The sequence below is a fragment of the Diceros bicornis genome, chromosome 3 (assembly GCF_020826845.1).
Source record: "Diceros bicornis minor isolate mBicDic1 chromosome 3, mDicBic1.mat.cur, whole genome shotgun sequence".
Taxonomy (NCBI): Eukaryota; Metazoa; Chordata; class Mammalia; order Perissodactyla; family Rhinocerotidae; genus Diceros; species Diceros bicornis.
The window spans coordinates 12,062,041-12,090,009 of NC_080742.1; the positions used below are offsets into that span (position 1 = coordinate 12,062,041).

Consider the following 27,969-nt stretch of genomic DNA (forward strand, 5'->3'; position numbering starts at 1 on the left):
GCCTCACGTCCTCCCCACCCAGCCCCGCCCCCTGCGCTACGCACGCGCGGCCGCGCCCCGCCCCTCGCGTCCCTGCCGGGGTCAGGAGGCCGCTCGAGTCCCTGGACTGCGAGCGCGCGAGCCGCCGTCGTCGTCGCCACCCCGACCGCGTCACGGTTCCCGGGCCCGCCCTCCTCTGGCCCCTCCTCCCCGCTCCGTTTCCCCCGCCCCCTCGGACCGAGCGGTGACTTAAGCAACGGAGCGCGGTGAAGCCCACATTTCTCTTTGCTCGCAGCCGCGCCGGCCAGTCTGCGGCGCACGGCCCCCATGCTCCGGCCCGAGATGAATGCTGCGGCGGAAGCCGAGTTCAACATCCTCCTGGCCACCGACTCCTACAAGGTAGAGGCTCCGGGCGGGGGCAGGTGACGGAGACGGAGCGGGCGCGCTGGGGATGAGCGCGAGGCTGCGGGGCGGGGGGCGGCTGGTCCGGGGTCGTGGCGCCGGGCGGCCCCGAGGGACGGCGCGGGCGGGCGGGCGGCTGGCGGGATGAGGCAGGTGGAGCTGGCGCCGCAGTGGGGAGGAGGTGGATGGAGGAGGCATGGAGGGATGGACGGCAGGAGGCGGGGCCGGGCGCGTGGTGGGGGGCGCGGCGAGGAGCTGAGGCGGGCCCGACCCGGAGCCGCCCGCCCGCCGCCCGGGGCCCGGGGCTAGGGGCTCCGGGCTCGGGCTGGCGCGGCGGGGGTTGGGCGGCTGCGGCGTCTCCGGCCGAGCGCACGCCTTACCCGGGAGCGCGGCCTTTTGGCCCGGTCCGGGTCGGGCTGGGCCAGGCTGGGCCGGCCTGCGCGAGGGCTCGCCCGAGGAGCGGGTCAGTTAGGTAACGGCCCCTTGGAGCTCGGCGTTGGAGCGAGGGAGCGGGGTTTGGGAAGTGGGGTTTTCCCCGCCAAGCTGAGTCGGATGCGCTCACCTCTTGCGGGGCAGGTACGTCCCTCCCCGAAGAAGGGGTGGGCGAGGTCCTAGTAGGGGTGCGGGAGCAGCCAGCCACGTTCCTGTGCCTGTGGCTCGGGTGCGGAGGACACTCATCTGCCCCCGGTAGCCGTGCTGGATTCTTCCGTCCCACTGCACTGGCCTCCGTTTCAAACTCCTTTGCCCCTGGTGATCACTCATGCTGCTTATCTACCTTTATTGCGTTAGGACCACTGGAGGCTTGCTGTGAAAAGGAAAGTGAAACACGAGGAGTTAAATGCACTGTAGTTTAACCCTGGAGAACTTGCAGAGAGAGAAATGGCACAACATTGTGTTAATTTGCCTATGGGACACTTGCATGTATAGCTGACCCATTAATTTTATTTGAAACACACACATTAGTAAAGGAAAGAATGATTAGAGAGAAATCTGCAAATGTTCTTTCCTGTAGATTCCAAATTATATGAAATAAACTGGATTATACTTTGCTAAGCTGTGTTAACCAAGACACTTAAAAGATGAAATGTCAGATCAGAAACCCCACTTATAAAAATAAATTTTAGTATTTTACTTGAGCAACATGATGGGTGGAATATAGTGGTAAAGCATAATACTCTCGTGTTTTGGGGTTTTGTCGTGATTTTTTTGCTTTTGTTTCTCTCCTTAAATATTCCGAGAAAGCATTCGGGAGTATCCCGTTTTACTTGAGGTCTCCTTTGTCCTTTTCTTCCCAATCGGTTTAAGATTCTACTTATGATGATTTAGATGGGTAATTATTTAAAGTAGAACCAAGTTTCTTTAAGTGGTCTTTTAAACGGAATTTTAAAGTGGAAATCTACACGATAGCAAGGAGATCATAGTATCATAGTACTATCAAGGATGGTTATCTTGGCCCCCTAACCTCTGGCATTCTCTTAGTTCAATCATAGTGTTTCGAGTATTTTTAATAGTGATTTTAGAATGGTCTCATTCTTAGTTTGGTAGAATTTTTTTTCTTAACCAAATCTTTAAAATAATTTTCAAATTTTTTTATGTAGTAACTTATGATTTGATTGAAATGGGAAATGTAAACAGAGCTTGATTAGTCTAAGTTTTAAAAACAAAACTGAGTGCAAGCACCTTTAGTTTGTAGTTCCTCTAGCCATTATACATAAGGAATGTAAAATTGCTTTAACATCAGTTTTCTGGGATGCTTTTTTTTTTTGACTGTGAAATTTTTGTTGTACATTATTGTTTGTCAGTCACCATGGGATGCTTTTAATTAGAAGAGTATATCACCAAGAACTTTTCTAATCTCCTAGCAAGTCATGCTTAACTGCACTATTAGAATTTGCATCAAAATTTAATCAAGTTTATGCCTGTCCGTTTTCAAGTCTGACTGGTATATTTTATCCCCTTTCTAATATGAAATCTTTTTAGATTTTCATCTTAGCAAGATTTTTCATTTTTTCCCCAAAAAGTCTCAAGAGGAATCAGTCAGATTATGTTTTATACTAATGGTCTACAGCAGTACAGTACAATAGATTGTGTATTCCACACTCACATTTTAGTCCTTGTTTTATTTTCCTTATATTTTTGGTGGCTTATATTCTATTTTTGCCTTTTTATCTTCTCAGGTCAAGAAGAGACAGAAATGATAATCTTGAGGTTAGAAGTAATGAGCCTTTCATTTGGAAATTACATGAGAGTATTACATATCCTTATCAGTACTTACAAACTATTGGCCAGTTAAAATAGGGAACTAGTGGCTTTAGATGTGTTGATGGAAGAGAGCAGAATATTGTTGATGTCTTCTTTCTAAAACTGAAGAAAGGATACTTGGTTGTCTAAGCGCTTTACAAAAGGGTTTTTTGCAAGTAGATGGCATAGTGTCCAAGCACATGACAACACTTTCCTCTCTAGAGGTCTAGTTCAGGGCAATTTGGACCAAAGGAGGAACATTTAAAATATATATTGTTTCTGTAATCTCATACTTCATTATACATAATAATGAACTAAGAATATAGGTAAATGTGATTGTTTCTTCCATTTTCATCCTGCGTTCTTGTTACAAATGAAAGGACACTTAATCTTAAGTGTTAATCATTTGTATTTTCAGAATGGCTTAAAACAAAATTATCTACTGGGTTGTATTTACATTGTGCTAAGCCAGCTAGGGAAAGGTGCATTTGGGCTGGACTTAGCCAGTGCAGTGCCTCGAAAGCATTTGGAACTTTTTTCATAAAAGAGACAGGTCATTTTTTTCACTTATCTCTGGGATAGCCATTGATCACTTTCCAAATAACTATGGATCATTAAATGATGCATTTCTGTTCCATTCTTCCTTCCTCTTGCTTCTGTGTAATGTTTTTAACAAACTGCAGCAGAGAATAGTGTTAACCTTTCTGAACATTTTACCTGTTGGCAGATTAAAATGGAAGATGTTGTCAATTGAGCTGTAATTGGAAAAAAATAATGGCGCACAAAAGTAATCCCTAAGCAATTTACGGTTTAAACCACATGACGCATTAGTTATGAAATGTACTGTCCAGTGTGGGTTACTTCTCAAAAGGTCATTTGTAAGCTGATTATCTGGAAGTCAGCACATTTTCATCTCATTCATTTAATAAATGTCGGAGGCCTATGAGGTATTGTAAAGGATAAGAGATGTCTCTTACAATCCAGGATAGGTGAAAGTTGATATTAGAGAAGTTACAAAAGCCTGTATAATTTATATATGGTGATTAAGCACCCAGGCAGCATTTTTAAAAAACCAGGAGTTTGCTTCCTCGTTAGCAGAATAACAAATCTTAAAAGTTTGGGCTTTTTGGAGGAAAACAGTGTGGGATAGATGAGAATCATCTCATGAACAAGTTAGACCTGCCTGGGACTTGAGCTACCTAGTGTCTTCCTCTGAGCTGTTCTATGTTTATAGTTGCTTCTTTTTCACTGCTTCTGAACGGACGTTTAAGGATGGTCCCAGTGGCTCCCATGGCAGCCTGAGCCTTGTGAGGAGCGGAGTACTGCTGCAGTTTCTATGTCAGAGACTACTGGGCATTCTTAATGCAATTTTCCAGTAAGTTTTCGATTATAAATTATAGGAAGGACTTGGGCAACAGAAATAAAATCCTATACATAAATCATGAATATACTTCACAGGAAGCTTAATTTAGGTCAGTAATAATTGTATAATATCTTGCAAAACAGAAATACCAGAAGCTGGTGTCCTCTTTGTCAGTGGATGAAATCTCTCTTAAAGGTGTTGCAAAAAAGGTACAAGTTGTCAGGAACTCTGTGCCAGGGGGTTTAAGGGAAGAGGCAGTATAATGATTATAGCTGGTTTTACAATTTCTCCCCTTCCCCAAAATAATGTAATCCAAAAATCCTTAAGCCATATTTTTAAAGTTATTATTGCTTCAAAAGCCAAATAGCAACGAATTATTTTCTGAGGCAACAGAAGTATTTCCAGGGCTTGAGAAATCTTAAATAATATTGAAAAGAAGAAAGAATCAGTTATAATTTTTGCTGTTTCTAGCACAGTAGCTTTGAAGAGGTAGAAAGTCTTAGGCGATGTGAGGCTGAGTGTCACTGAGTGTCACTAAGGCTCTTCTCAGTGCCCTTAGATATTAGATAGATAACATCACTTACCCTGTGCCCTTGGATGTGTTACCCCGTGTGCTCTTATATGCACATAGTTGGCTTGTGATTGTTTCTTAGCAGTTAAAAATAAAATTATAACTGGAAAAGTAGGTTAGTAGTAGTTGCTGTTAGTCATGTGATCCCATTGTGGGAAGAAAGCTTTTGGAGCGACATGAGATCCACCTTACAGGAAATCTAGAGAAGCTCAGGAGAAAAATAGACTTTGCTCTCACAGGAAGATTATATGCAATTTAAATATTTCTCATACTTCTCTTTAGCTGTCATACTTGGAACAAGGATATTTAGCCTGTGATTACAGTTTTTAGAAGCTTATTTTTTCATGAAGTAAATCAATCATACAACTGTGAAATTAAGTTCTGTTAAAAGAGCTACATTTTCCTGTGTGCCTGTGGTCTTTACCACACATATATGTATGTACTGGCAGTGCTCTGTTAGCTGCAGGAAGGCCATGCCAGTTTAGGAAACATTTTTTTAGGAGTAAGGTTTGCTGAGGATATTATGAGAAATTTGCTATTTTCATCCTGTAAATAATTTTAAATTTATTGTAGAACCATTTCTCTAGTGATAGAAATCAAAGCAGTGCTAAAAAACAATTAACATGATTTAAGAGCACCCTTTTTGTAGTTCACTTTAATTTTGAATACTATGAAACTTTTTGTTAGTAATACTTAACGTATTTAAAACAGCTCTTGATTTCCCTACCCATTCCTTCCAAGGCCTTGCCTGTCTCAATAAATAGCACCATTATTCATCCAGTTGCTCAAGCTAAAAATCTAGGAGACATCCCTAATTCCTTGTCCTCTTTATCTCCCAAATCTGATCTATCAGCCTGATTCTCCTTTATCTCCAAAGATAGTGAGCACTTCTCTCACCTAACCTAGTCTTTGGCAGTAGCCTCTTAACTGACACTCCTGCTTCCACTTTGTCACCCTGTAATCCATCCACCTCACTGCCAGGCTGATCCTTGTAAAATGTGAATCAGATCATATTCAGTCCAGCCTAAAACATACTAATGGCTTCCCATTGCACTTGATATAAAATTCAAGCTCCTTGTGGTAACCTGTAAGCCTTACATAGTCTTGTCCTTGCGTCTCTCTGACCTTACCGTGGACTGCCTCCTCCTCCCCGTTATGTAAGCACCAGCCACACTGGCCTTCATTCTTTTCAGTCCTTGAAGTCAAGTTATTTCCAATGTCCTTGTTATTTAGATCTGGCTCAAATGTCACCATCTCAGAGAAGCTTCCCTGGTCTCCTACTTAAAGTGGTCACCCAGACCCCCTCTAGCCTATCATTTTCTTTTAATTTTTCACAGCATTCATCTAGAGCTGAAATTATTTTGTTTATGTATTGTTATTCTCTGACCTTTCAGCCTTCATTAGCCCTATGAGAATAGAGACCATGTCAGTTCATTTTACTTTCCCATCCTCAGCATCTGAAACAGCACTGAGGTACAGAGTATATATTTGTGAATGAATGAACTATTTATAAAGTAACAATTTATTGATTTGAATTTCTGCTATATCATCTCATTTTCTGGAAGGTTCCAAGGGGTTCAGAGTGACCAGTTTAACAGAAAGTAAAATGAAGAGGACAGTAAACCTAGCAAAACTAGAATCAGAAATCATCTATTGACTGTATTCTTAGAATATTTACTAAGAAGCTTTAAAAATGTTTTTCCCATTAAAACAATGTGTATATGCCAATATACGTAGATCTGAACATACTATTTTATTCTTCTGTAAACATATTGAGTGTTAGTAGGTAGTTAGTAAATTATGTTTCATGGTTAATTGCCTAAGAGTTTGCCTAGATGACCTAGATTCTTTAGCTAAATTCTAAAACAGTTCTCTCAAATATTTCCAAAGAAGATTTTAGAAGTCGTACTTCATTTCTAATTAAGCAGCCTAGATAGTTTTGTGGTTTTTGTGACATTTGTTTTCAGAGGAGGCATTCTGAATATTTATACAATATACCATAATTAAAGAACCATATCATAATTAAAGAACACAGCTGAAGTAAAGCTTTAAAATTATAAACATATTTAATTATTGTCCAGAACTGGAACTGTATCTGTATGACGGAAAATTTTTAGTATACTTTTAGACCAAGGTGGAGTTAAATAGTTTAGAGACATTTCCATTCAGCTTTTGACTGATCGGTCTACTCAGAAGATGAAAATAATTCATTTGCCTTCTAATACTTTTAAATCCGATTTAGAAAAAATAAATTTATAAAGATGCACCATTAAGTATCTGAACTGTAAAGAAGGTTAAACTAACTATTGAGAGTCACAACTAGGAATCTGACTTTTATAAACTTGCACGATGTGAATCCAGACCTTCATTCAAATTTTACTTCTTCATAGTTGACTTTTCTTCTACCTCACTGCTTATTCCCACTAAAGGAATTAGAGTTATTTAGATTGTAAACTGGATATTTTCACTTTTATATACATCTTGGTTTCATTTTTAGGTGGGTGGTATCTTTTTCTAATCAGTTTTAAGTAGTTAAAGTAATAATCATTTTCTATTAGGGTATCATTTATGTATATATTTATATTGTTTTGCATTTTAGTGAATTGACTAATAGATTTAATTGCTCTGGATTCTGTATTAGCTATTTCACTTAGCTACTTCTAAAATCTTAAATTTACAATGGTTTCAGTCCCTGGGTTCTTATCTAAAAAAAACCTGACATATACTTCCAACTTGTGATGAAGCTCCGTATACTTTGTAGTATATAGATATCTGTTGTACCTGAGCAAAACAAAGTTCCAGCTCGGTGGCTTACCTAGACATTCAGACCACATATTAATGTAAAGATTCACCTCCAAGGGTGCATGTAAGCAGCATAAGGCGCTATGCTTTTAGAGTTGCAAGTTGCTTCTATTGGAGAGGAAACATAATTAAACATTGTGATTTTTTTGCTTTCTATATGAGGGGTATTCATTTCAGAATTTTTCTACTAAACTACAAAGATTGTTTAGGTTAAAGCCAAGTTTTACTAGGATTGAGATTGTGCAGCCAAACCAGGAAAACATTGGTTTTCTTAAACGAGATCAGAGCCAAACAGGAAAAATGGTTTTATGTTAACAGTGGTCATCCATGAAACTTGGTCTGCAGAGATTTACTCCACCATCACCCTGATTCACCACGCTATACCTTAAGCTTTAAAGTGTTGTTGTTTCTACTCTTGCAACTGGGCAAATACACATTATTCTTCCAGTTATTTTTTATTGGTAAAATTTTTTAACCACATTAGACTATAATAAAATGCAAATTATAATGAGCACTCACTTTTTTTTTCTTAAAACAAAAACAGATGAATTTTCAACAGTGACTCTTACCCAAATTCATGGAAAAGAAATTTGTGAATTCATATTTTTAAACTCATAAGGATTTGATGTTGCTTTGTATCACCATTTATTTCCCAGTTTGGAGGTAATTTGAGAAAAAGAAAGATTACAAAACAGGATTTTTTTTTTCTGCTGCTGCTTTTGCTTTCATCCAGGTTTTCATGCTGTCACTTTGAAGACTAGAAGGGATCATTCTCAGTACCCCATTATACAGATGAAGAAATAGAGTCACGGGAAGTCATTGACTGTTGACTTTTCGAACATACCACATTTACATAGTAACAGTACCAAATTCTGCTTTCAGCTCATTCTTTTATAGCCTATGTGTGCCCCCAGCAGCAACATCTCTTATCCCCTGAGAGAAGACTGTTCCCCAAGATCACAAGAGATACCATTCTTTGTACTTTTATCCCAAGCGTCCAGCTTAGAGGCCTTGTAGTTCATTAGGTTCAGTGTGTGTGTTTGTAAGATTTAATACTCTCCTGTGGTTTTGGATTGAAGATACTGAACTATTAAAAGTATCTTAATAAGTATGACACTTATTTTTATTCTTTATAGCCAAGAAAAACTGATCAATAGCAAATAAGGAGTATAGTTTCGCTGATTTTTAAATAATTTCAAGCCCTTTCTGTTGTGATTGGTGTTTTCTAACTCAAGTATTTCTCTTTCGTATAGGTTACTCACTATAAACAGTACCCACCCAACACAAGCAAAGTTTATTCCTACTTCGAATGTCGTGAAAAGAAGACAGAAAATTCCAAAATAAGGAAAGTGAAATACGAGGAAACGGTATTTTATGGATTGCAGTACATTCTTAATAAGTACTTAAAAGGTATTATTTTTTCCTACTACATTTAAAACACTGCTTTTTTATAACTTCATAATTTTTTTCCAATATTGTTATATTCTATTATTTGAAGTAATTTTTTGAATAGTTTAATTTTTGTATTTATTTACTTACTTTAACTACTTCAGGGGTTCTTTTGGAATTTTTTTAAACCTGTTAATTTGAATGCATTAAATATTATAATTTGGTATATGTGCTTGGTGTTCCAAATATGAGAAAGATTTTCTGGAACTAATAAGTTTGGGAATAAGTTTAAAAAAAGTCAATAATTTTCTGAGGCTAATCTGGTTTGTTAATAGACTTTAGTCATTAATTCAAAATAAAGGATTTGTTATTGACCTGGGAACTCATTTTGAATTATGCTACCAGTTATAATTAGAATATTTTCGTGCTAGTCAGTTTTACCTTACAGTTTCTCAAAACTACCTTAACTGTGGACTTAGTCTCAAATGGATTTTAAAGCAGAAAAATCTCCAAAATAATTTCTGTTCTTTCTTATTTGAAAGTCTATTTCTAGTCTGTTTTGTAATGGTATTTCTAGGAGGAAGAGAGTTCCCAAGGTATTTATACATTTTGGAAAATTTTCTGTCTAATGTTTTCAAATAAAAATAATCTCAGAATTAAATACAGATTAAGTTGAATTTTTATGCAGATAATAACCTTTTTCCATAATCTTGGCAATTTTAATATCAGACAGTTGAGATTTGTTATACTATTGAAAAGCTACTTGGATATCAAAAGTACTTTGCAGCAAGACTACTGCAAAGTGATCTTATATAGAGAAAGTTACCAAAGGCTAATGTCACACTTTAACTCTACAGTTTAAAAACGTCATAAAATATTATTTATTATTAATTATAGCTAAAACATATTTATTGCCTATTATAGGCCAGCATTATTCTAAGTGCTTCATATGTCTTAACTCATTTAGTTCTCACAACCACCCTATAAGTAAGCGCTCTACTTACTTATTATTATCCTCATTTTACAGTTAAAGAAAGTTAGCTAAAAGTGTATTTGGGGGACAAAAATTTAGTAATTGTGAAAATTATAGGATTATCAGCCCTGAAGACATCCTTTATGAATAAAGTGGAAAGCTTCTCCTGGAACATCATCTGTATCAAAGGCTTACTCTTTCAAATTTAAAGAATATATAAGTTAATAAAGATAGAAAAAAATATATTCTTAAAAGTTAATTTATTGTGATTTTTAAAAAATACTATATGTGTAATAATTTCTTCTGCACATCTGCTTTTCAAATAAGAAATTAACATTTATGCTGGAGTGAGTGGTTGGAAGTGCAGATTCCTTTTCTGGCTCTACTGTTGACTCTGGGTCATTTAACCTCTCAGTTCTTATTTTTTTATCCATAAAATGGGTGAAATAGCTAGAGACATTAATCCTATGACAATTCAGCAATTCACAGAATGCATGTAGAAATGTGAACAGGAGATGTTTTTCCTTTTAGGTAAAGTAGTGACCAAAGAGAAGATCCAGGAAGCCAAAGAGGTGTACAGAGAGCATTTCCAAGACGATGTCTTTAATGAAAAGGGATGGAACTACATTCTTGAGGTAAAATATGGTTTCATGTTTTGATCTATTTCGATTTTGCTTTTAGTTCAAAATTTCTCGCAAAGGAATTTGAATAGAAGATTAGACTATAATTATAACTCTTTTCTCTCTGTGACTCAAAGACCATCTTGTGAAAAGTTAAGGGTAGTATTTAATTTTTTTTTTCTGGTAGCAAATCACGTATAGAATCTCCAGCAGGTCTAAGTAATTTGTTGTAATATAAATGAATTATAATTTAAATAATTAGCATTTTCCAGAAAGGTGATTTAATCCTTTCTTTAAAAATACACTATAATTAAGAAAGGGCATGGTTATTTGGCAATTTCAAAATTTAGATCTGTTCTTTTGACTGTAGAAAATAGATGCTGTGATTCTGTCACTGTATGATAATTCTAGGAAATTTCTCTTACTGAATAGTTAGAATGGTTTGGTGCAGATCCATGAAGTTGATTTTATTCTTGCTTAAACTTTAGGGCATCCAAAGACATGGAATTTGAGTTATGAGAGTTGTGTCCTCTGCTGGTTTTCTTTATTACAAAGATAGATTGGGAATGGGTCTGTTGGCATCTTGCCATGCTGTGTTAATTAATTGGTGTCTTAAAAACGAACGTTTTTTCCATTGTAGACTGTCAAACACAGAATAATTAGAAATACTTTAACTTTCATGCCTGCATTGTAATATTGAGTTTTACTATTTGGTACTGATGGGTCTTTGAAGAAGTCAAGTAAGCACTCTGCTGTAGTTTTCCTATATCTTAAGTAAGGTCAGTAAAATCTGTTGGCTAACTCCTGCACTCATCTCATTTGGATTGTTGTCAGGATGATAGTAATAGATAAGTTAGGTGCTATGCTTATTAATATAATTCCCAGGGGCCAGAGTGATAAATCTTTTGATTTTATGTTCAGAGAATCTTAGGGATTCATAGGTTCTCTAGAGATAATCTTTTCCTAACCCCATTTTACAAGCATAGAATCGGAGACCCAAAGATGTTAAATGACTTGCTCAAGGTCTCCCACTTGCTTTTGAGTCCCAGCTAGACTTCTAAGGCAGTATTCTTTTGCTGTTATCATGAGGCCTCCAGTGCTTCTCATCAAACAGGTTTTTCTTTTATCTAGTTACTTTGTCTCAAATCACATAAACTATTAGGATTTCTGAAACAACTTGCCTTTCTAGCAAAAAGTTACCCACAGCTTTTAGCTTTAAGAGGGGAGATGCATAATTAAATATCTAGAACATAGCCATGTAGCAAATATATCCTCTTCCTAATTTTGGAGAGAATTGTTGTACTTGAATATTGATTGCTGAAGCTCTAGAAATATACTTATGATTGGTCTATCTACTATCAAAATGGTTTCAGGTCTGCTACCAGAATAAAGAGAAAACCTCGTTAAGGTTCTTCTACTGGCAGGGATCTCTCTCTCTTTCATTTCTTTTTTGTTTGTTGTTATTTTGTTTTGCTCTTTGATAGCAGTCGCTTATTTTATCTTTCAGTCTTTAGCCTTTCTTTTAGGAAAATGACCTAATGGAAGAAGATGGTGTGTTCTTGGCATATGTTGGAATTTTTTTTTTTTTAAGAGTGGGAAAAAAAACAACTTTTTTGTTTTGATCAGTTTGAAATTATCTGTATCTTCTAGTGATAAATGTTCTTTAGCAGAAGCACTCTGACAGCATAAAATTTAAAAATTAATATCATTGCCAAACTGTTAATCATTTTAGCTAATTTTATTTTAGCAGGATATGGATATTCTGACTAGATTATTAGCAATATAGTAACATCAAGAATTGCAGTTTCTATGACAGTAAGTTTAGCTTCTGTAAAATATAGAGAATCTTATTAAAACAGGTAACTACATATCATCTGTTAAATGAATAAATTCGTTATTGTCTCTTACCAGAAATATGATGGGCATCTTCCGATAGAAATAAAAGCTGTTCCTGAGGGCTCTGTCATTCCCAGAGGAAATGTTCTCTTCACAGTGGAAAACACAGATCCAGAATGTTACTGGCTTACAAATTGGATTGAGGTGAATTGTTTTATTTTGTTTTTTTTGTTTTGTTTTAAATTATTATTTAATATTAATTAAAGATGTAAAAGCCATTCAACTGGGATTTTAGTTTAAAAATTGCTACTAATAAAACTATGTAATCTCCTACAATTTACTAAACTTTTCCAGGCCTCAATTTCCTCATCTATAAAATAGCAATTGGACTAAATATTCTTGAAGGTTCCTTCAAGTGAAATCTAATATTCTGAGATTTTATCTAAATCAAATTATTAAGAATTATTACTGTTAGGGCCGGCCCCGTGGCTTGGCGGTTAAGTGCGTGCGCTCTGCTGCTGGCGGCCCGGGTTCGGATCCTGGGCGCGCACCGACGCACCGCTTCTCCGGCCACGCTGAGGCCGCGTCCCACATACAGCAACTGGAAGGATGTGCAGCTATGACGTACAACTATCTACTGGGGCTTTGGGGGAAAAAATAAATAAATAAAATTATAAAAAAAAAAAAAAAAGAATTATTACTGTTAAAGCTCAGTTGGCTTCCATTTTATTTGTTGGAATCCTAAATACATATTATCATAGAGAAAAATTAGAAAAACAGCACAGGTACATTTTTAGTAACTTAAGACATTTTATGGATATTCTGTTCCAGTTAGACTAAAGGAATTTTGTTCAAATTTTTAATAACTGCTTTCTTCATTCTTCTAATCAGTTTAGGTCCCAGGCTTTACCACCTGATAGTTCTCATCTAAATATATTCAAGATTCACTGATCATTTGTTTAATTTCAAAGCCCAAAAAGAGGGTACATTGTAGACTCTTAGTTGATATTGCAAAGGCTTTTTGTTTGCTTAGGATTAGATGTAAGGAAAACAATCACATATTTTCATATGCTTATAGTTTTTATATTAGTTATCTTCTTAGCTTCTTAACAGCTTAATTTAGATTTTATCTACAAGAGGAAATAGCTTAGAAGTGACTATAGAAATATTACCTGACTCTCTGAGAGGTGTTTACTTAGTGCGTAGAACTGACTCTTTATCTCATTAGTTTATTAGTTAAACTAATTTGTTGTTATATTGTAAAATAATACATTTGAGGTTCATTAATAAAGACTGGAAAAAATTTAGAAAAAGTAAGAGGTCCAAGAATAGGTTTGAAATATATTTTTGCTAAGTCGACAGGAAATTTAAAACTTATTTATTAGACTCTTGATGAGCCATCAACTAATAATAGGCTAATAGGCTCAGAGAAAATGTACAATTAAAATAAAGATTTTAAATAGTTTACTGCTATGTCTTAAAACTTTGAATTAATTGTGAACTCAAAGTAAAAGAAAAGTATCTTAGTAGTTTTTGTACAATTGTCATAGTATTTGTACTGGCAAATATTTGATTTTGAGGGACTGGCATTATTAAAACACAAGAGTAGAAGAGTGCTTAACCACGTCGTCTAGTCTATCCTTTTACCTTCAGTGCCAAAAGGTCTCAAACAGATAAATCTTATTTTGAAAATCATCATATATGGATAAGCTTTTCTTGCTTTTTTTTTTTTTTAAGTTTTCTAGTTGAGAATTTAGTTAAGTTCTCTTCCCTTGTATCTAATTGAACTTCCATAAAACAGATGTTTATGGACATAGAGAACTAGTTCCCAGTCCACCTTGTTTCATTTATGTTTTTCTTCACCCTCTTCAGAAAGTGAAGAAACACTAGCCTTAAAAAAAGAACGTAGGGGCTGGCCCAGTGGTGTAGTGGTTAAGTTCGTGTGCTCCGCTTTGGAGGCCCGGGGTTCGCAGGTTCAGATCCCAGGCACAGACATACACACTGCTCATCAAGCCATGCTGTGGCGGCGTCCCTTATAAAGTAGAGGAAGACTGGCATGGATGTTAGGTCAGGGCCAGTCTTCCTCAGCAAAAAGAGGAGGATTGGCAATTATTTCACTAAAAAAAACAAAGTAAAAAATTTTATATATAGACATTTTAGAGCAGTAGTTTATTAGCAAATATATAAATAAAATTATTTTTAATTTAAAAATTATTAAACATAAAATATGAGACTGTTAGATTTTTAAGGAAAAAAAGTACATAGTTCCTTGTTTTTATTTGCTTATAACCTGAAACAGAACTTATATCAAGTTTACTTTCTATTCTACTAATGTATATTATTTTAAATAATTTCAGTCATAGGTTCGTATTTATATCTAAGGCACAAAACTTTATGGTCCAACGCAATCCCTTATTGTAGTTTTAGATAGATCTTGTTTTATAAAAAATTGTGTTTACTCTAAATACCAGGTCTCCAGAAGAGACTTCTTCATAGTCCCTTTGCATCCTTTGTGGGGTTTTGTGTGGGGTTAGAGGAGGTTTGTCTTACTCTTATCCATCCCCAACCCAAGTTTACCAGCTTGTGTATGAAATCTGTTACCAAATCCAGCAAACTTGTTATTTACAAACTTGCAGATTTTCTTTAGGCAATTCTTGATTTAAAACATTTTAAATGATAGTACTAATTGTGTTCCTTCCGGTTCCCTCTACCAGTGTATGTTCAAAGTTATTAATAATGTTCTTTGATTGTTATTTACCATACACTGAATTTTAAAATCCACTAAAATTATTGAATTGCTTTACCAATTTCAGTATCGGTGCTAGAAGAAACCTTAGTCCTCAAATCAGATTTCAAAACACATTTCAGAGCGCCTAAATGCTCTGCAAAGGTGTCTCAGACTTACGAGGGGGCTGACGAATGAGCATATTGGGCTATACCTAACCGTCTCTTCCAACCAAAAGACAAAACAAAACCTTTTTGCTGTTAAAAAGAAAAGAAAAGATGACTTTAAAAACCATTCCAGGGGCCAGCCTGGTGGCATGGTGGTTAAGTTCACATGCTCCACTTCGGTGGCCCAGGGTTTGCAGTTTGGGATCGCGGGCATGGACCTAAGCACTGCTTGTCAAGCCATGCTGTGGCAGCGTCCCATGTACAAGGTGGAGGAGGATTGGAATGGATGTTGGCTCAAGGACAGTCTTCCTCAATCAGAAAGAGGAAGATTGGCAACAGATGTTAGCTCAGGGCCAATCTTCCTCGCAAAAAACAAAACAAAACAAAAAAAACCATTCCATTAATCAAATGCCCTCATTTCATAGATGGGAATATTGAGCCCTGAGAGGTGAGCAGACTAGTTGACAGAGTAAGTCCAGTCCCCTTTCTACTATATATACCACACCTCTTCTTATCCTTTAAAATTCCTTATCCTGCACAGTAACCTTGTAATAAACACTTCTTAGATGAAATTTGTAACTTCATTTACTTTAGTCTTAGTTTTCAGCTAAAAATTTTATCTTGATTTTGGAAAAGTTTCCAACAAGGTCGACTTTAATAGATCTTGGATTAACCCAAACTAACTTGCCTTTTTTTCCCTTGCTTATACCTACAGTGATCTTTTTTTAAAGGGGAGTGATTTTATTAAGAGTATAATTTAAGCTGTTTTGTTGGACTATGGAAAGGAAATGGTGATGTGAAGGATCACTGTGTCTGATAGTTGTTTCTTTCCATCTCTGGCATTTTTTGAGGGGTAAAGTCCATCTTCTACGTTTATAACTCAACTAGAGTTTTTCACATTATATTTTATATCTTTCTTTTACTCCTAGATAATATCAATCTAAGTTAAATTAAAATGTGAGTTAATCGAATTAAAGTCAACAAATGAATATTGATTGATTACCAGCTATGTACCAAAAAGTGCTGGGCACAGAAATTAGAGTAAGATATGTCTTATTTAAAGGCTTTTGGGGGAGGAGGAATTCATTCTGAACTAACCACTAATATAAGTAAGAATTAATGCTGAATTGGTAGCAGAAAAATAGCTGTTTCTGTCTAATCATGAAATGGAAAATAAGCTTTTAATAAGGGAAAGGAAGAGCTGAGGAAATGGCACAGTGTGCTCAGGACGGCAGATAGCCGCAGGGGACCTGCAGCATGAAAGGGGAAGATACAGTAGGAGATAAACGTTTAGACGGTAAACAAGGCAAGATTATAGAAGGCCTCAGATTTCTATAGGAATTGGCTTTTTTCCCCTATGGACAGAAGATAGCCACTAAAGGATTTTAGGGGTTGACGCAATCTGAATAAAACTCCTGCTTTAGAGTGATAACCGGTGGCAGTAGGAAGAGTAAGTCAGAGAAGCTAAAGATTAGAGGTAGGGTAATCGTGGGCATTGGCAGTGGAATCAAAAGAGTAATTTCAGAAACAGAATGATTCGAGATTGGAGATAATGGTTTATAGAGTTTAAGTTAGGAGTTACATCAGTTTTCTATTATTATGTAACTACGGCAAAATAAAACAGCTCTTATTTCTCATGGTTCCATGGTTGACTGGATGGTTCTCTGCTGGTCTTGCATGGACTTATGCGTCTGCATTCAGCTAGGGTTCAGCTAGGACAGGACAGTCTAAAATGGCCTCACTCCCGTGTCTGGGGCTTCAGCCCAGATCTCTGGGAGTGGTGGGCCTCTCTCCATAACTTAGGCTTCTTCACAGCATGGAGGTCTTCAGGTTCTAAGAGAACGAGAGTAGAAGCTGCAAAACTTCTTGAAACAGAAGCTTGCAAGTCATACAATATGGCTTCCACCACATTCTGTTGGTCAAAAGGAAATCATAAGGACAGCCCAGAATCAAGAGATGAAGAAACAGATTCCATCTCTTGATGAGAGGAGCTGCAAAGATTTGGGGCCGTATTTAAACAGTGATAGGAGTCTAATGCTACAGTTTTTTTCTTTTTAGGTGACCAAGTTGGGAAGTCTAAGGTTAAATAATCTTTTTATTTGTTTTTACTTATTTTATTTCTTGATCATTTAGCTGGTATTCAGTAAAAGCTTGCTTTGTAAAATTTAATTAAGAAATTAAATAGCTTTTTGATCGAGCTCAGACATTGTTGTCATTTTAGCAGCTTTTTCTTAAATTTGAGGCTGCTTCTAATAACACACTACCTGGTTAATAAAATAAAAATAGAAAATTATGATCCTAGAATGGAGAAGGAGTGAATTCCCAAGCTGTAATAATTAATGCAGTTGCTGTGATTAAGCATCAGGCTTTGTTTGGGGTTTCCTGGCAGCCAAGGAAAAAAGAAATGAAGGGCCAGTTCTTATCAGAAAGTAGGAACCTAGCAATTCTTCCATTTCCTCATTGGGGAACTTATATAATAGGCCCTGAGTTATAAAATAGTGACCTCGCAATTTTATAGCATATGCAGAAAAGTTTCATTTGGCTTTCTTACAGTGACTTTTGATAAATCCAAGGACATAAAGCATAACTCAGTGAGTAGAATCTCTAGTGCTAAACAAAAGTATCTCAAGTATATAACCTACTAGTGTAGTTATGTTATCCAAGGAAAAATTAGATCCAAAACTACCTAGAGGAATAAATGAATAACTTTAGACCCATACTGTTCAAGGTGTAGTCCGTGGACCAGTGCTGGTCCATACAGGTCCACATTAAATACAGAAATCGAGGCTAAGCACTTAGAAACTTTTATAGTAATTGCCTCAACATCCAAGTGTGAGTATATTTTATAAAACTATTCATCCATGACACACAGAAAATATTTTAAAAAGTAGTATTTCATCACAGATAGTCTTTCTAAATATTATTTGCTTCTTTGGCACTTTGGATAGAAACTAGGTAATTTGACGTTTTCTACCATTAAGGGCCTGGTGTGCTTATCCTTTGTTTTGCTGATTTGAGAGCTGACCTGTGGACTATATCTGGAATGCACATGGTGGGCATTCTGCTATACAGTTGAAATATTTAATGGGTTTTTCTAGTAGTATGGAAGTCCAAGGCATATCTCCAGAGAGAGCTAGGATTTTCCTCAGAAAGAACCCAATATTTTATGTTTTAATATTTGTGGTTAATTTTATTACTACAGACTATTCTTGTTCAATCCTGGTATCCAATCACAGTGGCCACAAATTCTAGAGAGCAGAAGAAAATATTGGCCAAATATTTGTTAGAAACATCTGGTAACTTAGATGGTCTGGAATACAAGTTACATGACTTTGGCTACAGAGGAGTCTCTTCCCAAGAGGTAAGAACCTATGAAATGAACTTCATTTAATGAAATGTGGACTGTCGGTTAGATTACCACTGTAAACTTTTGGGGAAGTTACTGGGATTGATCTTGGTTCTAAGTAGGCCACATTTTGAAATTCTAAAGATCCAGTCAGCAAACACATATTAAGTACCTACTGTGTGTCAGCCCCTGTTCCAAGTACATGGAATATAGCCTTCAGCAAATGTCCCTATCCTTTATATACCAGATGGGTGGATGGATGGACGGACAGGTGGACAGACAGACAGACAGACATAAATTTAGCAGCTGTCAGATAATGCTACAGAGAGCACAAGGCAGAGTAAGGGGAAAGAAGGTGATGGGAATTGGGGGCAGGTCACTATTTAATAGGTCTCTTTGAGGACATAACAGTTGAATCTTTAAATATTTAGGAAAAACTAGATCTTTGTCATAAGGAACTATTATCAGAGATATCTGATATTATCTCTCGAAGAATACTGAAGACAGTAATTCCTTTGGGAGCTATGCTGTATACCTCAAGTATGGGTCTTTTCTTTTTCTTTTTTGAATTTTGGTTTATTGTTTATTTTCCAGACTGCTGGCATAGGAGCATCTGCTCATTTGGTTAACTTCAAAGGAACAGATACAGTAGCAGGAATTGCTTTAGTTAAAAAATACTATGGAACGAAAGATCGTGTTCCAGGCTATTCTGTTCCAGCGGCAGAACACAGGTAAAATTGTTTTCCTCTTCCTATTATCTAAACATTTGTTTTCTAAAACTACTATTTTTTCACTCTTGTAATTCAGTGATGTTTTGCTTAACTGTAGAGCCAGGTCCTACAGTGAATCTTCATGAATTTAAGCAGTACAAATTCAGTATTTATACTTTGTATAAAGATTCGTATCAGGAAGGTAGAGAACCTTTAACCATCCTAATGGAAACAATTTAAGAGCTTTTTTCAACTCTTATATTGCCATATAGGGTTTATTTTAAGGACTTTTTCAACTGCTCTGTTGCCATATGCAGATAGGTTTTATTTGTTAAATTAAGTCTAGAAGCACTCACTGTAAAACCTGGTCACTTTTTCCCCTTTCCCTGTTCCTCTACATGAGCTCACCTACCTTTGCCCTGGAAATTGTCATCTGGACCCAGTACCCTCAATTGTAGATGAGCAAGTAAGCCCTTTTGATGAAAGAGAGGGCGTTCAGATTCTTCTTATGCTTCTTTATCTGATCTTACTAAGCCATCTCGAGTTAAACCAGAAAGCAATTATAATCTAGGCTGCAGCTCCTAGAATTAACTTTATTGAAAAGTCAGTGGAGTTTTTAAAATTTGTGCCAAACCTTATTTCTGGTTCTTATAACAAAAATTATTTACTGTAATTGGTTTGGGAAGGTATATTAAGTTCCACTCATACTTGAATATTGCAGGGTGCTAAAACCAACGGTGAGTTTAGAGTAAAGCTGAGCTTTTATGTAAGGCAATCTACTGGGTGCTACAAGGGATAGAAAGATAAAAATCGGACCCTATCTTCAAGATGAAAATAGTACACTAGCAACATTCTGCTCTGTTGATTAAGTGCTATTAAAGAGGTGCAATTAAAGGGCTCTAGTAGTACAAGGGAAGGAAAGGAAGAATCATATTCCATTGGTGGGATCAAGAAAGGTTTTATAAAAGTGATATGTGAAATCTTGACTTCTTGAAGAAATGGTAAAATTTAATGGCAGATATGGGGGATCATTCATTCTCTGAGTAATATTTATTGCCTGCGTACCCTGTGTCAGCATTGTCCTGAATGAGCAGAATGAAAGAGAGGAGAGTGTGAAATCGTTTAGGAAATAAGGGCTGAAACAGAGAGATTTTGTAGGGAACATGGGTAATCTGGGAAGACAGGTTAGTATAGGCCCTCAAATTCATTTTGACATTGAATGTTAACTATATGAGTATCATGCTAGGTTATTGTAATTGCATTTTCAGATAGGAGTTGGGCATTGAACTTTTTGAGCAAAGAAGTGATGTCCTCAGAACTATTTTAGGAAGATTATTTTGATGGCAGGTTAGCCTATGAATTGAAAAAAATAGAAACAAGAAATTAGGAGGCTTTACAGGAAGCAATTGCAATAGTTTTGAGAGATGGCAAGGTTCAGAACCAAGTGGCTAAAATGGGAAGAAGTGGATAAACATGAGCAGTGGCTTCAGAGATGAAATTGTTAGAACTTGATGATTTGAATTGGAGCCCAGTAGAGAGTAGATTCAGCTAAGGTTTATGAGTATTGCTGTGTTAGTAGGGCCTTATTGAATACTTTCACATTCAAGATTAGTGAAACTGGGAATATAAGGGTGTCATTAACAGATAAAGGTTTTAGGATTACAGTATTTTTATTTTGGACTTGTATGTATATCTTTTAAAAACTTAATGTAGTATTCATATATTAGGCTCTTCACTGATGGTTTTGTTTCAAAGTAATAACATCACGAGTATGATACTATAATGGGTATGATACTATAAATCTGAGACTAAAGATAATATCTTCTTTAGGCCTTTCATGTTAAAACAGAGTGAAAATCCATTTTATTTTTAGTCTCAAAATATTTACTGCACTTGTAAGTTTGAATAAGAATATTTCAGGTGTTCTTAAATAGAAAAGTCTTTCAAACAACAGCATAATATAGTGAAAAGAGGTTTGCACTGAAAGTTGGGAAACCTGAGTGACCTTACAGCTGACATACCGGGTGGCCTTGGGCAATCACTTCTCTCTCTGTTCTTTGGTTCCTCTGTCCAGCCAAACAAAAGGAGGAGCTAAAATTGTACATCGCAACATCAGAAGGTCATTGAGGATAAATGAGCTAACACCAAAAATAACTTAAAAATAAGAGAACTCTGAAATTTAGAGCATTGCCATTATTGTTATAGATAGTTTCTTAAGGAATATATGAATCTCGACTTAGAAATATTCAATGACATAACGCTTTCCTCCAACTTTGGAAAGATATCAAATTTAATTTGATACTGGAAATTGCAATAAGAGCATGAGTAGAATTCATTGAACAAACATTATAATCTTCATATACCAAGTACTATACTAGAGTAGGTGTTAATGATTGGATTGTGTAGAGGGTGCTATAGAAAATGTCTATAGGATGATGAGATGAAGAAATTCATCTTCCTACCTAATGAAGTGGATCTGGAGTCCAGAAGAAAAACCTGGGCTAAAGTACAGATTTTGGAAACCCTTACCACACAGGTATTTTTGAAAAGCTTTGAGTGTTTTTCACCCAGGGAGATGTGTGTAGAGGGAGACAGTGCCCAGGTCAGAGCCTTTGGTTAGCTAGAAGGAGAGCACAGCATCTGGGAGAGACTGAAAAGGAACCATAGAAATAGAAAAAAAAAAATCAAAACATGGGAGCTGTCATTGAAGTCATGGGAAAGGAAGCTTCAGGAAAGTTCAAATCCCATAGAGAAAGCAAGTAAGATAAAGACTAAAAATGAACAGTTCAGTTTGCTAGACACAATACACACAAATAGCAGAATTAGATGTCTGTATTGATACAACGCTAGTAAAACGTAACTGCATAAGCCGTGACCTCTGACTATAGGAGTTTATTCTTACACTGTACATCTCTCCGGTGTTGGTGTTCTTGGAGTTTAATTCTTTCCCTTATAAAGAAGACAGTAGCATTCTTGATGTGAAGATGGGGCTTCTCTTCATCCATGTCTTAATTTTCCCTTTAGCCTTCAGATGCTTACATGAAGTAAGAGTTGGCATCCTAGCTACTGGCAGCCCCTGTAGTTGTTAAGCAGAGTGTTCACTGTAAAATGAGTTTATATATAAATAGGTTCTCTCTCCATTTCAGACAAGAGTAGTCTCTGGGTAGTAAGTGTTTATAACCCTGCAGTGTCCATACACTGCTATAACCAGCATACCATTGAAAAGTTGTTTACTCCAGTCCTTTAGAAATAAAATTGCAATTTCAAACATAAGTTAGTGTGACTCGTGAGACAGTTTTGAGATAAACTTATACCTACATGGAATTACATAATAAGTGAATGGGTTGTCTTTCCATTATTTTACTTAGGAAAATGGGATAGAGGCAAAGACTAGAAAATTAGGGAGAAGGAAAGATTGCCTGACATGAGGAAATGGTAACAATTATTAAATTCTGTTTAAGCATTTTTAAAATGGTTTATATTATATATTAATTAACCAACAGGTACTTAAGTTACATATTATTACTCTATTAATCCATTATTGAGGACATTGTAAAAATCACTATAACCATTCTTGCCTGATAGAAATTCTCATACTTTATTTCTCATCTTAATTATGTTTTGCTCAAACTAAATATTAAAATTCTTATTCCCTGGGCATATATTAATTAGTAGTAGATAATCTATAAAAGAAATAAATGACTACCTGTTACTGGCCATTTGAAGATATAACAGGTATGGCCATTTGAAGATATAACAGGTAAAGAGTTAGTTGACTATATGTATGTATGGTATAGTATAAATAATTGTCTAAGTAATTGCCTTTAAGTATAAGATTTTGAAAAGTAAAAAAGATGTAATGTATGTCCCTGCTATTATTGGTATATGGTTTTGAAAATTCACAGAAGGGAGCCAAGTGGTTGCGTTACCTAGCAAAATAATGGGAATATATGTGTTCATTCTGACATCTTGGCATAATGTATAGAGTGCATTCAGCAAGTGCTTTTTAGCTTTGATATTAAATGAGTAGGTTCAGGAATTTAAAAAAAAACCTAGTTTATAGTTGGTTGAATATGACTTAAGAGCCAAAATAACTATTGGAGAAGAGTAAGATTACTTATAGTCTTGAAAAAAATTGGCCAAGGGGTGGTTTGGCCCAAATATTCAACTAACCTTATGATGTTGCATTTGTTAAACTAAATCACTCACCTTCCCTGCAGTGTTGACGTATAGTGTAGTAAACATGGGATATGATTCAGGAACAGATAACGTGTCTGCCTAAGTAAATCTGTATTTTTGTTTTGTTTTCTAGTACCATAACAGCTTGGGGCAAAGACCACGAAAAAGATGCTTTTGAACATATAGTAACACAGTTTTCATCAGTGCCTGTCTCTGTGGTCAGCGATAGCTATGACATTTATAATGCGTGTGAGAAAATATGGGGTGAAGATCTAAGACACTTAATAGTATCAAGAAGTACAGCAGCGCCACTAATAATCAGACCCGATTCTGGAAATCCTCTTGACACTGTATTAAAGGTAAATTTTAATACGTAACTTGATTATTAAAATACCTATAGACTGGCTGCATCAACACGACTTTTAATTTCATTTGTACACACACCATTTCAGAACCATCTTGACCAGTCCCCTTACTTTAGAGTTGCAGCCCAGAGAGCGTAATAGATTTGCCCAAGGTCACACATTAATTCCAGAGAAAGGATACCCAGAGTTATGGGTTATTTATATACTGTCAAATAGACAGTTAAGTACTGTTGAATAGATATTTTCTTTTCTACTTTCCTTCAAAATTAATTAATAGCATTACTATTTTAAGCAAACCTGTGAATTGGTTACCAAGTTTGTGGTTTGTTTCTTTTCCTTTATCACAAGTCATTGCTCTACCTTTGAAGTTTTTAGTGCAAAAGAAATATGTGCAAAGTGATGTGGAATAAAAATAATTTGAAAATTCCTTTCAAGTAGTGATTCTTTAGAGATACTGTTGATGCTAATGTAGCAATGTTGCATTTTTTCAGTGTTTAGGACTTGGTTTGCCTTCTTTGAAAAACACTAATAGGAGCAGGTTATTTGATGCTTATTGCTAGAAAATATTATGTTAGGTGCTTTACTTAAGCTGTGTCATTTAATCTCTGTGAAAACCTCATGATAGATATTACTGTCTCTTTTTTTTTTTATAGACAAAGCAGCAGGCTTAGAGAGGTTAAAGTAACTTGCTTAAGGTGACACAACATGTGAAATAAGTCAAGTATCCAACATAGATCTTTCTCGCTGTTGCCTTCCCACTTGACCACAGTTTCCCAACTAATGATTAGATGATAAATTACCCCTTAAGAAAGAGGAATAGAGAATCAAGGAGGTCTTTTCCTATCCTATTAAGTAATAGCCAATCTGAAGGTCTTACCTTAGCCTGAAATATTAACAGATTTGGTTTTAGCAAACTTAACACATTTCATGTTTTTCCTGTTACCTAATAAAAATGTACAGACCTAGTTTTAAGAATAAACTGAGTTATCAATATGGAATTTTCTCATTGTTAGAATCTTTATTTAGAAAAAGGGAGTGATTATTGGGGGCAGGAATATGTCTGGTAGGTCTCTTGTGTCTCTGACCAAGCTTTCTGAGAAATTTTAAATCAGTGTTTAGGTACTTTAGCTGCTACAAAACTTAATGAATAAGTGGGATGATTTGCATATTATGCAATTTGGCTTTAAGAAAAATGAGTGTCATCTTTAAGTGAGGAGAACTTCAGAGAAACTGTGGCCTATATATGCTTCATTTCCAGCTATGCCTGCATATCATGATTTCTCTGAACTTTGTGATCCAAATGGATTTATATTTGAGTTATATCAGACAGATTAAACCAAACTAAACTATTGGGCACAAGTAGAATAAATCTAAATCAAAAGTATAATTGTGAGTTTGTTAAATGATGCTTTATATACTTTTAAAAATATTATATTTACTGTTTTAAGTTTCTAATGTTAAAGGTTTTTTTTCTGAATCTGTGTAATTTGAAAAATGTGAGAGAAAAAGCTGGTGTTTTGAGCCACTTTACAGTATAAATTGACTTGATAGAAAATAGCATGCCTATTTCTAACATAATCAAAACGAATTGAGACTAAATTTTAGAAGGCTTATACATAGTGTTGTGAAATTTTTTCAGTAATCTGATTATTATATTCTCAAGATTGTCTAGCAAAGTCACTTTTTTAACATTGGAAAGCTTTTACACTTTTTTTTCGCTTTTAGTTATTTTGTGTTCGATGTGTATTTTTCCATACAGGTTTTGGATATTTTAGGTAAGAAGTTCCCTGTTACTGAGAACTCAAAGGGCTACAAGTTGCTGCCACCTTATCTTAGAGTTATTCAAGGAGATGGCGTAGATATTAATACCTTACAAGAGGTATGTGTTTTATATTAAAAGTTCGAATAAGGCAGTCCTTATAATTAATCTCTTTTTTATTTGATAAATAATGCATTAATAATTTAAGTACAATTGTGATTCTTTTCATAAGTCTTTATAATGGTATATGTCTTTTCTGTTAATTGCTTAAAATGTATAAATAATAGTAACTTAAAGTATAGAAGTACCAGCCACACCACACTAACTACTGCCAGTCCTAACTGGCCACCCTGGGTGATGAACCTGAAGAAGTGTCACTAGGAAACAAGAAAATGCCAGTTAAGGAATATTCCTTGTATATAAAACATAGTCTTGACACTACTCAAATGAGTCTGTTTTAATAGAATGGGGTTTCACATACTCTAATAATGTGAAATTCGAATGGTATTAATAAGTGCTTTTTCAAAAATTACAGAATGGTTTGTTAGCTCTTCTAAATTAAACATTGACTGTCATCACTATTATTGTTAGATTTAACCAAATAGTGTAAGTATTATATTAAAACTTTTGCCTCTGCTGTTTCTCAAATAAGCTTCTAAAGAGCTATAATTTCATTTTAACTAATACCTAAAATACTCATAAAAATTAAGGCTGTCACTGATAGCATAACGTAGACTATCTGCTGTTGTGAACCACTAACTTCAGTGTGTGCGGGTCTCACATGGTATCCGCTTGTATAACACAAGTTATCAGAGGGTTTTTCTGTTTGAGAGAGTTGGATGTAGTTAAAGTCAGTAGCCAAATTATAAGTAGTTTGTTTTCCAAATAAGATTCATTTAAAATAAGAGCTATTGTGTATAATAAACAGTATTTCTGAGGTGATGTTCATTTAGAGTTCCAAAAGGAGGTGTCTGGAATAGATTCTTGCAATAACAGAAATGAGGTTTCCTCTTCCAACTCTCCCAAACTGCTTTGCCTAAGAAAAGTGGAAACTCCTCCAAACTCCTGGGAGACTTTTGGTATTGGGACATTAGGGGTTTCCATGTGAAAAGGAAGGAAGAGGTAGAAGAAAAGTCTGCAGTGAGGAGGAGGACTTGAGGATAGAAATCTCAGCTGGTGTGTTCAATTGCTGTTGTCTCCTTAGCTGAGTTAAAGGTTTCTTACTCTAGTATCAGTTGAGAACTGTTACCCCTACCTACATTATAGGCAGTTTAGCAGGTGCCCTCACACCCTCGCGCCCCCCTTTCAGATGAAGAAACATGAGCAGGGGACTGTACCAGCTGCAGAAAACCCATTAGCCCCAGCCCTTCCCATTGCTTGTTCCTCCCCTTCCTTGTTCCAGTGGTCCAGCTCTTTATATTGGGTTGTTCAATCAGGCACTTGAACTTCCCTTTAAAAGCCGAAGCTCTTTGGCTTTCCTTTCTCTTGTTTTTGTTTTTTTTTTTAAATAAACTTTGAGAGAATGTATGTGCATTTTTAAAGTTGAGAATCAACTCAAAACTTAAAAATTTTATTTAACCCCATCCACAAGAAGTTAAATATGAAGACAAATACTGTTTGGCGTTGGAAAAACGTGAAACAGAACGCTCAGAGAATGAATGGTTTGTGTACATGCAGATGCACTCATGTGTTATTTTACCTAAAGGAATGCCTGCCTTCCTCATCGTGGAGGTGGTCAAAAGAAGCTTTTAGGAGCAGGAAAAGGAATTCACATAGCAGCTTTGCTTTGCACTTATACTAAATTAGATGCCTTCATTTTGACAAAATGAAAAATCTTTTAATTTCAAACAGCTGAGTTCTCTCATTGACTGTCAGCCTTGCTCTTGGAGTTTGCCCTTCACCGTCTTCCCTGTAATGTCCCACGAAGTGTACAGTGTCACCCTGCTCTAGGGTTTTGTGTTACCAAAATGAGTCTGCTTATTTAGGAAGAGAGGCAGAAATCTCTTTTGTGTTGGACAAAACACAACAGTGTGTCTTCTCTTTCTGTTTGTATCTTGGGTAGGGATTCAGTCATTATTATCATTGAACCTTTCCATCGGAGTGATTCATTAATGACATTAAAATGGTATCGAATTCTCAAAATTGGCAAGAAGATTTCTTTTCAAGTGAAGTCCCACATATTTTAAACATTTTTCTTCCTCGTTAGCTATCCTACTGTTCTTTTCTTAGAACCCTTTTCTCTACCTTTCTAGGAAATTTACCCTGATCCTCACAACTTCAGTCTAGAGACTTAATAGAAGACATTGGTTTTATGTAAATCTTAATGATAAGAATAAATTAATTTTTTGATCTACATAAAATATTGTGAAAGCACTTGTAGATTGTAGTGCATGATTTAAATGTATGGCTGTGTTAAAAATATTTCATTTAAACCCTAATGGTATAATGACTTCTCATTTCAGTTACGTTAGATACCTTGGGTGTGAGATATGAGAATGAAGAGTGGTATTTTGTCAATTTATGTCTAATCAGATTTTCTGAT

At 36.0% G+C, this 27,969-nt stretch overlaps 1 protein-coding gene across 2 annotated transcripts in view; it reads left to right on the forward strand.

Moving 5' to 3' along the window:
• Window positions 1-297: 297 nt before the first annotated feature.
• The window catches only part of NAMPT (nicotinamide phosphoribosyltransferase), a 34,507-nt gene continuing 6,835 nt past the window's right edge, over window positions 298-27,969 (forward strand). For both annotated transcript variants that reach the window (XM_058523432.1, XM_058523443.1), the window contains exons 1-8: window positions 298-378; window positions 8,612-8,768; window positions 10,252-10,355; window positions 12,252-12,380; window positions 18,271-18,429; window positions 19,009-19,145; window positions 23,437-23,662; window positions 25,428-25,547. In XM_058523432.1, the coding sequence (XP_058379415.1) occupies window positions 307-378; window positions 8,612-8,768; window positions 10,252-10,355; window positions 12,252-12,380; window positions 18,271-18,429; window positions 19,009-19,145; window positions 23,437-23,662; window positions 25,428-25,547 (1,104 nt within the window). In that variant the 5' untranslated portion in view covers window positions 298-306. The remainder of the gene's footprint in view (window positions 379-8,611; window positions 8,769-10,251; window positions 10,356-12,251; window positions 12,381-18,270; window positions 18,430-19,008; window positions 19,146-23,436; window positions 23,663-25,427; window positions 25,548-27,969) is intronic.